The following is an 18,034-nucleotide window of genomic DNA, read 5'->3' as shown; positions in this document are numbered from 1 at the left end:
ATAAAATTAGGCTTCGCACATGTAGAGCAAGGATGTTTCATTCATTTTGTGTGTCTATCTCATCAAGGTAAGAAAACATATTTTCATTAATAAAAATGTTTAATAACTTTGGTTTCATGTGTAAGGTTTTTCAGAACAAAGACCCAAACATTCACATTATTTTCCATATACAAAAAAAACAAGACACTAAAACATAATTACCATCACTAATATTTGGAATATCAAACTCTGAAAAATCCCACCACTGGATACGATGGGTTAGATTATGGCCAGGCTCATTCTGAATACCAAGGAAAGCCCCTTAACAGTGAAAACAGAAAGAAAGATTTAACAGCTGTATATTTATCTACAAGACATTAAAATGTCAAATGCATCATGATGGAACATCACTGAAATTCAGAAACATTTACACCTTATAAGTAGAACTGTTACATTTAAAGGACTTTAGTAATCATAATAGCTCTACTGTTTTTAGCATTACCTGACTATATTTTATACTAATAATTTATGTACCTTACATTCTTTTTTCACTCTTCAATTTTTCATAGCAACATTGTTTACCACATAGCATTAAAGTTCCTTTTATAAATATGGATACTAATGCATGTTTACCATCTGGCAAAAGTGCTTGAAAAAAATATATGTATAAACCCTCTCCGGAAAATGTCCAGCATAAAACAAAGATATCAAACTGATTGGAAAAAACATTGTCAATGCTGGCAAGAAATGCACTCAAGATTAATAAACAACAATATTAAAAATTTCATGATGAGGGAAGGTCTCATTAATATGATAAGGTAACACAATTTAACATACACAAGAACAAACAGGCAAAATGAAGGGCCAATTTAATCTGCATACACAAAGTTTAATGTTACTTTTCTACCTTAAACCAAACATCTTTTCATAGACGGAAAAATATTTTGCTGCAATAAAAATCATAAAAACAGCATTGTTAGTTGATTAATAACTGAAAGATTCAAGATAACACAAAACTGTTGCATCCAACATTACAACATTATCTGTATAGCAAGAGAAAAGAAGTATATATCTGGTATCAAGTGGAAGTTTAGAAACATTTTGGACTTAATACAATAAGCACACATTTGTATGAAAATTAAATAAATATAATTCTATGAAAGAAGAGCCAGGGTGTGGGGAGTAAGTAAAAAAAAACACACCACAACTCATTAAAAAAAACTTTATAAAGTAAAAGGTAAAATTTCTCGATATCCCTTTGATACTCATTTGAATTTACATCACAAAAACCAAGGTGAAAGACATGCACTTAGTCACAAAAATTCACATTATCTGAAAAGCAAACACATTCACTGTAACTAAATTACTGTAGAAATATTAACTTGAGTGTTTTTGAAAGGTAAGCTTTCCTTTCTTATAGATAAAGAAGAGTCCACATTCTAAAACTGTTTCAATAATTAAGTAGTTTCAATTATGATCACTATATTTGACATAGAATGTTATTTTTTAAAAGCACTGAGTCAGTCAAATTATGTAGGACTTATTTTCCTCTTTTAACAGTGCAAGATAAACAAGTAAAAAAGTCCTCTAACCTTTAATAGCAAAATTTGCTGTAGTACAAAAAATGCTACAAATCAATTCATATTTCTAACTGATATAAAAGAAATGAAAATTTGGGTTGAGTGAAAATAAAATGAGAGTTCTAATTATTGACAAATGTATTGATCATTGGAATCTTCAACTGAGAGCAAATATCCACCAAAAAACCTTGGTTGGGAGCTTACTATTGGGCCAAGACAAGTAAACTGCTATTAAATTCAAGCCAGGAAGCTGATATGATGGGAGTGGACTCAGTAGAAAATATTCAAAGTTCAAAAATAAAGGTTCTGAAAAAGTGTGCTCCCTTGATGGGAAATGTAAGACACCACTGTAGAATTGTCAAAATGAATCATGATGATTGTCTCCTTCAACAGATCAAAACCTTAAACCATGGATTGTTGGACAGCAAAAAGTTCCAAAATGTTGAAGGAAGATTCATTGTCCATTCATAGATTCTGGAATTCCTGACTGTTGATATATACACCACATCCCTGAAATAAGGCATCTATGAAGAGATGAATCTCAGGATAAGGAGGCAGTATAGGAACACTAACGATAGTGTTGGTCCAATCAAAACACCACTAAAGATCTAAGATGATGCTTCTGATTAATTAGACTGGAAGATCCAGTGTGTAAGTCCATGATTCATTTGTTGCACAGCAAACACCAAAGATACTGTACATGTTCTTATCCTGAAAGAATCAGAGATTCAAGAAGTTCCTATGTCCTCAAATAGAAAAAACCATCTACACAATAAGTGGAGATGTAAATAAGAGCCTGGCTGTTCCTTCCACAGCCTGGAGATAGATGGATGTCAGATGAACCTGGCTTAAAAATGAATTGAAAAGACACCAAGACAGACAATATACTGACTCAACAAAAAGTTGGATTTTTTAGCTCTGATAAGAAAGCCATTTTTGAAGACTTCTGAAAGGAAAATCAAGTGCATTGTTCTGCATTTGTCAATATAATGGCATGTGCACAGGCCCAAAGCATAAAGGTGATGATAAAAGGCTCATATGACTCTGTAGGAGACACATGATACGGATGCTAGGCCAAAGGGCAAAGCCATGAACTGCAGAAACTGACCCTTGTGCACAAAATGCAGATAGCAGCAGGATGGCTCAACTATTGCAATGTAAAGATATGCATCAGTAATATCAAATTTGGTCAGCCACAGACCAGATGAAAAATGCCAATGTAGGTTAAGAAAGAATTTAATTAAGAATTGGTTGAGATAAGAAAGATAGATGATCAGACATCAATCTCTCATTTTCTTGAGCACAACAAATAAATGAGAATAAAATCTCAGAAAAATGGAACTGACTTTCTCTACTACACCTTAGACCACTAACTTACTGATAGTCTTGAAACAAAGATATACACTCCACAGATTTGATGGGGGTGAAATACCACTGGAGGGAAGGATAAGTGGAGGTGACGAAGTCAACCGCATGACCAAACCCAATGACAAAACCTGAAGTACTCATGGATTTGTGGTGAAGGAATTCCAGGTGTACAGAAAATGTTGTAACCTCACTCCCACAAACACCACCTATATAGGGTAGTCTCCAACACCACTGTCAAAATTCTACCCGAGCAGAGAAGCCTTAAAGATAAAGATGGAGTCTATTTTGTATACCAATAGATTGAGAAGCAGAAGCCAAGGATTGGGACACATGATGAGCAGTCACCCCATGACTTCCAGCATCAGCCAAAGAAAACAGGGAAGAATTCAAACAGACAACATCAATTCATGATTCCAACATCTCTGAGATACTTGTGAACATCAAGGGATAATAAAAAGAAGTCTCACATAACTCGTGGAGGGCTACAGCAGGTAGACAAACTCCATCCAAGAAGGCATCTATGCACATAAAATGCAAACAACCACCAAAGAATGAGCATAAGCTGAAAATCTTACCAAAGTAGAAGTCAGAAAAGCACACAATTCATCCTCAAATTGATGTAGAGAATGCTGGTAGGCTTCTAACAAAATTTGGAGGGAATTTAAATGTCTCATAAGAGAAGTGAGGGTCAAACAAATTCAAAAACATTTTAATCTGTTCAAAGTGATCACAGGGTCCAGTCTGGAACCATTCCTAGCATGAACAATAACATCAGATGAAGGAGAAAAAACTAAGAAGTCACCCTCAAACCTTTCAATCATCAAGGAAGGAGTATATTCAAAGGCAACTAGAGAAAGCTCACAAACCTGACTGATTAACTAAGGAAATGGAGCAGAAGGTGACTGAGCAAAACTTGTCTTCATGAGAAACCAACCTAGTAAATGAAGATGCTGGAAAAAGATATTCCAAATTCTCTCCAACTTGTCCTGGATTATCTACAAAAAGAATCTCAGAGCCCCATGGAAAGATGCCCCCAGACCAAATATATATCTTCATCTCACGATGAATCAGATCATGGACAGCCTCAACTAAGAGTGACATTCCCTGACCTTGAAAGTCACTAGATGACAAAGGTGGAACAGAGGAAGACTAATTAGCCTCTCTGCTGTATACAGTAACCTGTGTATTCATGCCAGAAAACAGTGTGTTGAAAATTTATTTTACTTCATTTTTCATGTAATAATTATTCCACATAAATTATATGAAAAGCCACTACACAACACAAAAATCAAAACTAAGGACGTTAACTTTCACAGCATTTCTGTAGAAATACCCATGTCTGAATGCTCTGTCAATACCGAGTGATAAAACTATCTGAACAATACCAGGATAGAAGGCACACTGACGTAGGTGGAAAGTATCACAAGGCCAAGGACAACTAAGTGGGGTATAAAACACTGGAGCAAGCAAGAAATAAATCAGATGGTCGAATAATAGCTATGAGCGACAGTGGTGGTGTGCATGCTATGGAAATATAACAACACAGGAAAGATGAAGCATTAATAGCCATCTAATGTATTCTTTTAAGTTGTGACTTCTGGAAGTTACAAGATTAAGATGAACAAATATTTCAAGTTACATTTTTTTTTTCCTAAGGCAGCACTGATTGCTATATAATTTTATTTCAAGGAAAGATTACTAGCTGATCCAAACAGTTAGTAATAATCAGCTACAAAAATCACAGTTTTTGTTTTTATCATATCTACCTCAAATTTTTACTACATGCTTACCTTTTAGAACATTAGTTTTCAAAACTAATTAGATAGATAAAACAATATATAAAGTTTTCTTTTACAAATTATATACTTTGAACACTTACGTATTCTTGGTGGAAGAAGTCTAAAGCTTGAATCAGGAAGAAAATAAGAAGCCTGAGAAAATGTCCATCGTGGACGTTGACCTGATACATTTGCTGAGAGAATGGCCGATAAAGGAGGTGAACGTGGACGTTCCTCAGGAGCTAATGGAGCTACATCTCCTGGTGGAGATAAAGTAGGCTCAACTCTAACTCTTGGAATTCGAAAGCTAGGTCTTCTCATAAGTCTATACCTTGGCAAATTCAAATCGTCACTCGTTACACTACTTGATTGTCTACTATATACAGCTTGATTCCTCTGTGGCAAACTATCATTGCTACTGCTACTACTATTACTGGAATCACTATCACTTTGAATATAAGAATCTAAATGGAGAGTTGATGGCCTCTCTGACTCTTGTCTCTGCTGCTGTGGTAATCTTAACCCTGTTATGAAAGTACTTGAAAGTGCTTCAGAATTTCCATTTTCCTCTGAGCTTGATGTATTCTGATGAAGACTTCTGTTATCTCCCTGTGAAACTGCAAGACCTTCCACTGTTAATGGAGGTGAGTTTTCTGGTGAAATTTGTGCTAAAGCATCCCTTTCGTTAGGAGGATCTGTTCCAGTATCTCTGGTACTAGAGACTGGTGGCCTCTGCTGGACAAAGGGAGATGTTTCATGCCATGACCAGCCAGTCTGTCCTATTTCACCCTCACCAGAAAATGGATTTGGCAATCGTTCCCATATAACACTTTCTCCTACATTAGCTGCAGTTTCATTTACACTATTTACAGAGAAGGAATATGGAGGAGAAATACCACTACCAATGCTATGCTCTTCATTGATATGAGGTTCTACAGTTGGTTGGTGTTGATGAACAATATCCAATGGCTGAGTTTCATCAATGCTAACTTGTTCTCTTGTGATTAGATTTGTTTCAGACCAATTCTCACTTGAAGGAAGTTGGCTAGGAGTTGGCTCAATCTCTTCCACAGGCGAGCTTGTGGAATTAGATACTGTGTGAACTGTACTGGTTGAAGTTTGAGAGGTGGTAGCACTCAGATGGAGTTGTGTGAGACGATAATTGGCTGCTAAAATACGTTGCATCTGCCGTGTCAATTGAAGGCTCAATTCTATCAAATTTGGAGCAAAAGCATTACCATTTACTTACAGATATCTATTTATAAAGATATAATCTATAGATTCAACACTTTCAAATTTATAAATAAAAGACATAGATCCATATGATTATTTTATATTTCAATATACACTTCAGAAATTAGATTTAAAAAAATAATTAAAAATTGCTTTCTTGAATCTATACCACAAATATAAAAGTCTTTATTCAAAAACATTATATAATACAAACTCTTTACATGTTTATAATTAGATGAAAGGTGAGTATTAATAACTTTACTTTCAAACACAAAATACTACTAAATATATCACTGTTTAAAATATTAATGAAACAAAATTTCACTGAAGATTTTCAAACTCACCAACAAGCCATAAGCAATGAGCGAGATCAAAATGCTGACTGAGAGAGTTATCTTCTCCTCTTTGAATCATTCTTTCTGCAGCTTGAAAAAAGCACAATAAATCATACATTTGACAATTTTATGTTTGGAAGATAGCTGTCAGCAAGGGCACTTTTAAAATATTTGTATAAGTTTCTGAACCCCAATTTTATTGTAAACTGTCTGTTAATTGACTGATCAGCAAATAAATCTCAGTGTGGTTGTCATTACTATTTGTAAACTAATATGGAAGTTTTCTTCAATTTTTCAGGCTTTCCACCTTTCTTTGGGTAAAGACTGTCAAACATTAACATATAAGGTTGTGCAAAGTATTAAACAACCAGTAATGGAATTATTAGACAAAGTCTATTGACCAGAAAGATTAACTTTTAACTCTTCTACAATGAAAATTACAAAGAGAATTGACAGACTAAAACTGTTCTTAATTTTTAAAATAATAGCCCTCCCAACATCCTGATTAACTAACCAATCACTAATTATGTTATGGCCTTCAGTCTCTCCCCACATCTTTCTGAAATACTAATTGCCTCATTATTTATGCTTACTGTGGGACAACAGCCAGGATGGAATTCAATATGCTTTCCTTTCTGTAACTGAGTGTAACAGTTTACTGTTCTATTGTTCAACAACTACACATGAAACATCAGAGCTTAAAAGTGGCTGTCAATAGTTAGTGTAGACCTGCAAAAGACAGGAAATAGAAAGCACATAACTCCAAAAACATGACTTCATCCATGGAAAAATTCCTATGATAGTGTTGAACAGATGAAGCACTTACAACTGTTCTTTTCTTTAGTACATTGTTATCTACATAAAGTCACCAACCTGTCAAGTCTACAAATGTGAAGAGTTTATAAAATAATGCATGTCTTTGGCTGTAATGAATATCAACTAAAAAATCACTGATAAAGGGATTACAGGGTTCATACAAATTAGGCTTAATAGAATTCAAAGACTTTTCATTTTTTTCATCAAATTTAAACTATAAAGTTTGATTCATTCTTTAAGCATATGATAAGCTTTGTGAAGTAATTTCTTTTGCATACTGAAGTAATAAACTGTGTTAACATCAACACTTTCATATCTTACTTAATTGCCTTGTCTGGGATAGACAAAACACTATTTGCCATATGCAGCTGACTATCATACACCTCCAGTTCATAAAGATAATTTGTACAAAAAGCCATTTTATAACATTATGTGTCACATGCTACTGAAATCACCTTATCATTTTCCTCTTGGTTTTTTTATAGTAATGTGAAAAACATGTGTACCATGAACTTTCTTTGCACAATAAATAACTAGCAGAAAGTCTTACTTAACTCAGATATTTTGTTCTAAAAAATGTTAATATGGATTTCATATGTTATTAAGAAAGGCTCATAACAAAATAACTTATTAATCTTTCATCCACACATTCCAAAGAGCAACTATAGTGAAGATGGTTTTATGACAGTACTGAGCAATTTCACTTTTAACAAATTATTATTCACTCCACTGTAAATTAATATTAACCTCATATCATTAAGTTTAACACCTGTATTACCTTCTATAATTATATAATAAGCAACCATAAATTTCTAATTTAACAGATATTTTTCTTTGTGTTGAAGTTTAGAAAAAAATATTGTGAACTTAAATGTACTTTTTTACTACTTTGTTTTGTTTTTTTAAATTTCACACAAAGCTACTCGAGGGCTATCTTTGCTAGCCCTCCCTAATTTAGTAGTGCAAGACTAGAGGAAAAGCAGCTAGTCATCACCACCCACCACGAACTCTTGGGCTACTCTTTTACCAACGAATAGTAAAATTGACCGTCGCATTATAACGCCCCCACAGCTGAAAGAGCGAGCATGTTTGGCACGACGGGGATGCAAACCTGCGACCCTCAGATTACGAGTCGCACGCCTTAACGTGCTTGGCCATGCCAGGCCACTTTTGTACTTGCTTTAATACAACATTATGCAGGATATGACAAAATCTGTGATTAAATAACTATCATATATAGTTCTGGCATATAGTCTGTGTTATGCCTTTTAACCACATGTGGGGTTTACGGCTAATATTCTATAATTCCAAACTTTCTGTTGTGTTAAATAGCATACTGTGTAAATAAAGATAAACATTTGTATTACTTTTAATTACACAAGACATATCTATTACATTTTTGTTCATGAATTGTAACTTATTTTGAATTAAGTTATTTCAGGATTTATAATTTTTTTTGTCAGATAATAATTAAATTTAACTTCTGTAAAATCGGTAAATTTTTTACAAAAACATTTTGAAATTTAGTGAACATACTCTGTAAAGCTATAATTGTCTTCATCATCACTGTAAATTTCCAATAATGTTTTTATGAAATAAAACATGTTTCAATATTACAATGGCCTTGGTAGTGCATTATTAACATTACCATATTATTATCCACAGTATTTAACAATATAGAAAAAGTTTAAGTGACACATATTTGTATAGTTACAGGTGATGAACATTTTGCTGCCCTAATCAGATTTTAAACATTCAAATTCTACATATGCTGTGTTCAAAAACAAATGCTTTCTTAAATTTGAGTATTATTGTTTCATTAATAATTATAAATAGAAGGGGGCTCATCGTGTATACATTACAAATCTCACCTTTTTACAATGGGATCTCCTCCAGATTATTATAAAATAATACATGCTTAAATCCAAATAGTTTAAATCAATTTTACTGTTAATGCTTTGCAAACCATTTCTTTATTATCAATGCTAGAAAAACAATTTCATTTATGAAAATTTAAACCAATTAGACAAATATCATTAATAACCATGATTTTTTTTAATATTAGTTGTCAGGCAACCTGTCATATTGCAGTCTTGGTTATCAGTGTTTTTAATAACTCCAGGTAAAAGAGTATATGACATCACAACCACCCTATAAATAAAGCTAGTGCTAGTTATATAGTATCTGATGCAAAAATAATAAAATATATGTGTGTGTGTGTGTATATATACACACACAAAAAAACATACACATTCCTTTGTGTATTTTAAATTTCAAAGTGGAAAAAAACTATCTGCACAAACTAAAATACCTTTTTGATTTCCATGACATTCCAAAACCTCAATGAAAAAGTGAGAGCTTTCCAGGCTTGAATTTCTTTATGTTAATTTTTCATAAATTTTAACAATTGAACAAACCCTGGATAAGGCAACAGTATCAACATTTAAAAAATAGCTTACTGGTACCAATTAATCAGTTATTTGCAACCAATAAAATAATAATTGGATGATTTTACACATCATTAATTATGTAACCTTTTTTTTAAGCCCTGATTTCTAAATATTAAAGTGTTCGTTTTGTCTTGAACTAAAATATTCATAAAATCTCGCAGTATTGCTAACATGAACATCTATCTCTACATTTACAATCTAATGAATTTCGAAATGTGGTTAGATTTTAACAATGTGAGCTAGCTGTGAACATTATTTTCCATTTTTACATGACTTTACCTGGGATGTTCTTGATCTATTTATAACAAACAAGGACACCTCTAGCCCATTAGATATAATAAGATGGAGTATATCCTCAAGTGTGTTTAAACAAGATTAAACCATAATCATCATCTGAAGAAACTGGAACATAATTCTTTGCTAATGGCACTGAGATTTGCAGGGAAATAGTCAATATGTGAGTGTATGAAATGAGCTTTCAAGCTGATATTACAATCCAACTCTTTGAATTTATCAAACATGTAATTGACAATATTTTCATAATTTGAGTCCTTGTTGTTTCTTTGAAAATTGTCAATAACATCTTCAAAGACAATCCATGCTTTTTACAAATTTCTTCATTGTCATTTTGAACTATTCATTAAAAGTCAATTTCCCAATGTGAGACTCAACAAAAATCTCTTCTTTTAGTTTTGCTTCTGGAAAAGCTAAGAACTGCCCACATAGATACTTTAAACAATTACCACTTTTGCCTAAAGCCTTTATAAACTGCTCATCAAGCCCAGTTTTATGGGTGGTGGTGGTAATAGTTCTTTTTTTGTGTAAACCAAACTTTCATGTTCAATGCTTTTACCTCACTATTATTTATGTTTAATCTGTGACAAAGCCAGGATGAAATTCAATATGCTTTTCTTTCTATAACTGTAGTTTTATGTGTAGTGGAAATGATAGGTCTTTCTGCATGTCAACCAAACTTTCAGATTCAATATTTTTGATCCTGGTATCAGGCTGACTCTACATAGCCATTACTTCTTTATCCAGTGCTGATTTTTGTGCTCTGATGTCCCATTCATACAAAAAACATGGAAACTTTAATAAGATTGCTGACTCAACAACATACAGAGAATATTTAAATATCCTCAAGGTAGCCAACCATGTTCTTTGTATAGAAATTCACGATTTTCATACATTTCCTTCAATTAAACTGAACGAGCTATAATAACAGATATATTACCATTGTAAAGGAGGACACCTTTTAGACTTCTTTTGGAGAAACCAATGAACAAATGCCACTAACTTGATTTATAGACTGCAGTTCTTTGCTTTGGTATTAATTCAGCAAAATTGTTGCAATAAACCAGTGAACCTTCTTCAAAAGTATGGTATAAACTTTCTCACAGTTCTTGTACCAGCAAAATGATGTCCCTGGAGAAAGTAAGTTATTAGCCTAAAGTATGAATCCCAGAATCTCTGAAAAATTCTTTAGAAGGCCCAAACCTCTTATCAAATTATTAAATTCACCTTGTGTGAAAAGCTGCAATTCACTTGACGCTTCAGAGTGAAAACATTCCCTATCATGATTTCTATTGACATCAGATTCAAAATAATATGAAACTGTATAAAGAGTCTCTGGTAGAGTACATACAGGTACATAATGTCCATGAGCAATACATCTTATAGTAGACTGAAGGTTCAAATAAAAAATTTCCTTTTTTAATTTGAGTGTTGTAGCCTCGCATGTCACGTGAGCAAAAATAGTAGTCACCTCAGTGGTTTTTAGGCTCATGCCAGATCATTAGAATTCCAAAAGGCCTTTTCTTAATTTTAGTCCATTGTCTCAACTCTTTGACACAAATGATGCAAATTTTGTTCAAAACTCATGATTTGTCTTGGTCCCCAAGTTTTATTCCAAACATGTGTAATATGCTTTTTTTTTTTAGAATTCTGTAATGTTTTACCTTTCCGTAGCTAACAAAAGTATGAAAAATGTTTTCTGTTTCTTGACATTAAAAATATAAAAATGAACTAAAAACAACATCTACACTATCATAAATATAAGTATTCTTGCAAAAATTTATTTTCCAACTATAAAAGAGAGCACAGTATATAGTACATACACAGTAAAAGCAGTCATGTAGAATAACAATCTATAATCATAATAAACAAACTGTATTTACAATATACTAGGAAAATACTATGTTGTACACACTGAAAACAAAAAAGAAGATTTTCTATGTTACTTTCCAAGTTTGCAGTAAGTGTCATGGAAAGAAAATCTCCTTACCATGATTTTACTAAATAACTTTTTCATTTTTCCCAAAATGTATGATAAACATTATTACAGGTGGCAATCAAAAGGTCAGTTCTGTGACTGAATAGCAACTAGTCTTCTGGAATGGCAACTACATCATATTTAAGCATTTATCTGAATTGTAGTTACCAAGTTATTCTGCTGAAAATATATTTAACAAAGTTTCACACTTAATTCCTAACATATCTATCAGAGTAAATTAATCTTAGAAAGCATTAATGTAGTATAATAATTGCCTTTTTGTTTTTTTTACCTTAACTCACACTACTAGTTAGGTCTTTAAAAAAAAAAGAAGTTAAGTTTTTGAAAACATTCCTACCTTCATATATCTGATCCCTCAAGTTGGTCAGTCGTGCTCTGTACCCACTTACATTAGACAGCCTTTCCAGAATTTCTGATATCCTGGTTCTAATCTAAGTTACAAACACTAATATAAAAATGGGATAATATGATCACTTTTGAGTCTAACTAATAATAAATAACCAAAAATAAAAATGAGCATTATGAGGGATGAATGAATAAAAAATAACTTGTGTTATAACCAGTGTATAACTACTGTTTCATGAGTTAAGTATGCAAATTTTTGTTAGAAAAGTTTTTATATTAATGTTCATACAAATATTACATAATACAGAAAAAAAATGTCATATTTACACACAGATTCCATCCAAATGTCAAAGTTAAAACATTCATTCTTCTACAAGAAGCAAGTAGAAGTATGAATTCATGCTATACTATTTATAAACATCTCCCATAGACTTTTGTACCTTTTAGGTTACTCAAATGGGTCATTAGAAGTTGTCAGCAAACAACTGATAGATTTTGAAAAGTATGTAAAAAAAACAATGGGAGCAATGCTGACCTCCTGCAATGGAAACTAAACTGTAGAGTAATAGTCCCATATCAAAGCTCTTGCATGCAAAATTGTCAGTAATGAAAGAAAAGGGTGTAATGCATAGACACTCATCCTTGTATTGTTGCAATATATCAATAACACTTCTATGTGCTGCATGTAAACACATGATAAATAAGAACTGTAGAAACAGAATGATTTAAACAATTAGCAGGCCTTATTAATGTGTTTTCATACTACTGAACTTTTATACTTTTATAAAACTTTGAACATTATTAACTGAACACTTTTCTCTTGGTATTGAACTTACCACATTCCTCATTACCTTTGACTCAACTCATTTGCAAACCACATACATGATTAAAAATACGAGGTCTGTTAAAAAAATACGCGGACTGTTTGAATTGCGCGGCTCCAGTTGGTTCCAAGGGAATCCACTTGGTGTCGCTAGGTTCGCACAAATCAGCTGATTACGATGCCATTTCCCGATTGCAGATATCTTCATTTGTGTATTAGCTACGCGGTTTTAAGTGAAGTGCGATTTTTTTCGTTTGTCGGATTTCAGAATGAATGACCTGAAGGAGCAACGACTTGCTGTGAAATTTTGTGTTAAACTTGGAAAATCTGCGACTGAAACTTTTGCTATGCTTAACATGGCTTACGGTGATGTTGTTATAAAGCGTACGGCATGTTTCAAGTGGCATGAACGTTTTAAGGATGGTCGACAGTCCATTGAAGATGATGAGCGTTCTGGACGTCCTTCCACGTCAACTGACGACCCACATGTCGACAAAATCAACTCCTTGGTGCAGGCAAATCGACGTCTGACTGTCAGGGAGCTTGCTGAAGAGTGTGGGATATCAGTTGGATCTTGTTACAAGATTTTGACCGAAAAATTGAAGATGCACCACGTTGCTGCAAAATTTGTGCCTCAGAACTCGTGAGTTTTTGGCCAAACACTCGATCACTGTTCTTCCCCACCCCCCCTACTCACCTGACCTTGCTCATTGCGATTTTTTCTTGTTCCCCAAACTCAAAAGACCCTTGAAAGGAAGAAGATTTGAGACGATTCCCGAGATTAAGGCAAATGCGACGAAGGAGCAGGAGGACATTACAAAAGAAGCATACCAGGACTGTTTCAACAAATGGAAACACCGTTGGGATAAGTGTGTGCATTGGGGAGGAGAGTACTTTGAACGGGTCCCAGACATGTAACTTCTAAATAAAGTACATTTTGTTTTATGACGTCAGTCCGTGTATTTTTTGAACAGCCCTCGTATACAAAATATTAGACATTTAACAGATACTTAAAAGTAATAAACAAGTTATGAGTATTTTTACTATCCAAACTGTGTTCACTTACCAACCTTTTATAGGCCACAACAGCTATGTTTTTATTCACATGCTCATTCTTTGGGCCTTGGGATACACTATCATATGGATGTCAGTTACTAGAACAACACATCCTGATTATCCTTTCAGTAACCACCAAGACTAGCTTTCCTATCAGAGTCAAGAAATCCATTCTCTTGCTGATTTAATACATTGTCAATATGGGTTTCTTTTTCATCATGTATTTAAGAAAGGCTAAGCCAACTCCCATCTAGATCCAGGTTATGGAATGGGCAACCAGCTTTTACTCACATCTCCTTTTCCTACTCTATGAATGGCTCTCTCTCTTTTGGAGATGTGAGCACCTCTCAAATCTCTAATTCCTTTGTGAAAACACACATACATTCCCAATTTCCTAACTCAAGAGCAACATGTCTAATTTTAGGGGGCTAGTATTAGAGAATGGGAAAGTACAAATTTCGAAAAAGTAATAAAATTACCTGAATGAAGTGCCTATACACAGTACCAGGATGGAAGGCACATTGATGTAAGTGGAGAGAATCATGAGTCAAATATTTCCAAGGGCAATTGAGTGGGGTATAAAAGACTGAAGCAAACAAGAAAAAAATTAGATCAATGCTCAGATGAGCAAAGAAGAAACTCTGGTACTCAAGTAACAGCTATAAGTGTTAGAGGAAGTAAGTATTACTGGGAATACATTTTCAGTTTACGAAAATGATAACTGTTATTATACAATGAAAGCCTCACATCGTCTAATGAGAAACAGAACTAGACTTCAACACAAACCTGAGCTTAGCAATTTTTGATTATACAATACAAACAAAGAAGTTGAACAAAGTACTTGTAGAAAGTTAATGTTTTAGCATCATAATTATTCAGACTTATTTCTTACCTTTAAATTTGGTTTAATATCACAAAAAAATTGACAAATACCTGTTGTATTTGCTCCCAAGTCTCAGTAGAAGCAAAAGTAGTTTGACTAAGATTTTGAAGTGAGTTTTGTAGCCTTCTGAGTAGATCAGCAAGAGAAAGGGAGAATTCTTGTCCTAACTGTGTAGTCATCTCACGATGCAATAGAGGATGACTCCTAAATCAAAAAATAGAACTGGTTATACTTGCACATGAAATCACAGATTCACAGAAGATGGTAGACAGAGCCTTTTGATTACTATTTGAATCTTTTCACAGTGTGGACACATTAAAAACAATTTTTTAAGCCTCAAAATGAATAAAAAAAATGGATCATCTTCTAATGAGACAATTTATTAATATAAGCTTTGTGAAAATTGCCATGTGGTGGTATCCATACTGTAACTCTGAAAGTACTTATTGTATCTTTATGAAATTTGGCAAACTATCAGTAAATAAGTCACTTTGTGAACTAACAAATCTGAATTTTTTATTGAATATTTTTAATAAAACTCTTTGTTTAATTTTATGGTGTCGAAGTGCTAAATGTACTGAGTACAAAGTGATTTTCATATTAAGATTAAGAATACTTTCTTCCTATGAAAAATTTCAAATTTCATGTTCATGATATCTAAAACTCCTAACTAAATATCATTTTTTTTTTCAGAATAACTTTATATTTTAACTGTTATCTTCTTTACCCTAACTCTATATAAGGTTTGTCAATTCGACTGATCATGTAATCACAAAAGTGCATTCGTAATAAATCTAAACTAACTTTTTTTCTAGAGTGACTTCAAATTGCAACATGAAACTTCATTTGCTTATCCTAAATAGCTTAAGTATTGTAATAGTATACATCTGTTTATATTTAAATTTTACTGTTTAACTTCTCTCTGAACCGTAATCATAGTGGTATACACACTAAAACTCTGAAAGTACTTATTACAGCTTTATTCTTCACTTTGTCTAATTTTTACATTTTATTTACTTTTATAATAATAAATAAAAATACACATGAAAAACAAAAAATAAAGTACTTACCAAGGTAGTCTCTATTTGCTGTTCACTGTTAGTGATATTTAATCCTATTTTTTATACTAATGGTACTACTTCAATAAATTGTTTTAGTTAATTTAATAATGCTTGAAAGAACAAAGAATAATAACATGCAGAAAACAGCATATGTTCCATAACAATCAAAATTTTTCTTGTTTTATAAATATGTGACATGAACCATTACAAATACATCCATGCTAGTCAATGTGTTTCCGATGGGAATAAAGGTTGTACTGAAAGAAAAATTACCTTTTTTTTTTGATTGGTTATAAGTAATATAGTATTACTGATGGGTGAGACAAACGAGGGTATGATTTTTTATTTGATGGCTCTCTAACCAAACACAATTGAGGGTTACGAAAATTATGCTTTGCCCATACAACTACAATATTATAATTACATTTTAGACTTCTTGGAGGGGTGGTAAATAAATTATGGAAGGAGGGATGCCTAGAGAAAACATTTCACACACTAGTGGAAATTCAGGATTTTTTAAATATTGCCTTACAAAATTAAAACTTAAAAACTTTAACAGTATTAAAGTTTGATTTATTAACTACATTTTGCTAACAGTTTTATTTGTATATATCTATAATAAAATCATTTAATTACATTCTGAATGTAACCATGTAAAATGTTATGGCATGCGTACTTTGACATAGCTAATATGAAAGGATTAGAGAAAGTACTTAATCTTTTTTCTTAACAGCAAAAACAAAAATTTCAATAATTCATGCACAACCTACTAACAGCTTATTTCTAAACAATATGTATGGTAGACATAATTTTAAAATATGACATCACACAAAAATATAATGAGTGTGGAACAGACTTTAGTAAAATAAAACAAAGTATACTGGAATATAGTTTAAAAAAACTAACACTAATACATGGTTTAAATTTTGTTCACATCAGTATCACCAAGAATGAAATGTTGAGCCTCAAGTAATTTTGGTTTTTAACCACAGTCCATTTCAGCACATTTAATTTTATTTGGGATATCTCTATATTTTATTAACTAACCACAGATTGCAAGAACAATGTACCAGGTCACATGCTGCCCTTGGAACAACTTTTCCTGTTGCTAACTTGTTCTCAGTATAATACCAATTATTATTACTGCTGCTGGACAAAGTAACCTCCATTGAAGAACAGCAAAGACAATATTTTACCACACATCTTGATAAACTTACCACAGGTCCAGTGCTTTGTATAGATAGCATTTTTCAAAACTGATCAAAAAAAAAGGCCAAAAACATAAAATTCTACTGCAGCAGTTTCAGAGGATGCATTAAGTGCAAAGTTAAATAAGACTGTTGGATTTAGTTTTTCTGAACATATCTTTCTCATGAAAACAGTTACTGTTTTGAGATATAACTGGAAGTTGGAAGTCTGTGTGTGAAAACTTGTCAGTTTTCAACAACTTGAAAATCTTAATTAATAATTTATTAATAGTACTAAGAAACATCATCACAATGATGTTTTTTTTTAGTCATAGAATTTTCTTTTGTTACCATAGCTTTCACTTTGTGAATGAAGTCATTTGTCTAATTTTGGTTTCAATGTGGCTTTGAAGTCCACAGCTATTCTTAGCACTCCTTTGTGCAAGCAGTTCTGATTCCATTGAAATATTAAAAGTTCCTTCAACATGATATTGTCTCTTTTGGTTTCAAATTATTTAACAATATCAAATAAAGCAATGACACCTTCCTCCAGTAATAAATACAGCCACTACAGTTTACACTGCTGAAAATGTTGGTATTCATTGTGAATCAACTATGATGGTGCTAAGCATCTCACTCATAATGTTACAGTTCACAGCTGTTGATAATTATAAGAGAATTATTTTAAATAATATTTCACCTTTGCAGCTTCTTCAGAGCTAGTACCTAAAACTGTTTGATATTACAATATTTGTTAAATTTTAAAACTGCTTGTGAGTCTGCCATAATATACCTCTAACAATGTATGGCATAGATAAGTCTGAAATTTGCACCTGTTTCTCCAAGA

The 18,034-nt window shown here is 32.7% G+C and overlaps 1 protein-coding gene across 1 annotated transcript in view; it reads right to left on the bottom strand.

Moving 5' to 3' along the window:
• LOC143240667 (activating molecule in BECN1-regulated autophagy protein 1-like) overlaps window positions 1-18,034 on the bottom strand; it is a 69,393-nt gene that overhangs the window by 10,288 nt on the left and 41,071 nt on the right. Inside the window, exons 9-13 of the mRNA XM_076483469.1 lie at window positions 14,990-15,143; window positions 12,170-12,263; window positions 6,283-6,363; window positions 4,807-5,916; window positions 202-300 (exon numbers count right to left, since the gene is read on the bottom strand). Coding sequence (XP_076339584.1) covers window positions 202-300; window positions 4,807-5,916; window positions 6,283-6,363; window positions 12,170-12,263; window positions 14,990-15,143 — 1,538 coding nt within the window. The remainder of the gene's footprint in view (window positions 1-201; window positions 301-4,806; window positions 5,917-6,282; window positions 6,364-12,169; window positions 12,264-14,989; window positions 15,144-18,034) is intronic.

The sequence above is a fragment of the Tachypleus tridentatus genome, chromosome 13 (genome assembly GCF_004210375.1).
Source record: "Tachypleus tridentatus isolate NWPU-2018 chromosome 13, ASM421037v1, whole genome shotgun sequence".
NCBI lineage: Eukaryota > Metazoa > Arthropoda > Merostomata > Xiphosura > Limulidae > Tachypleus > Tachypleus tridentatus.
Note: the sequence above shows the minus strand (reverse complement) of the source record. Positions and strands in the feature narration are given on the sequence as shown.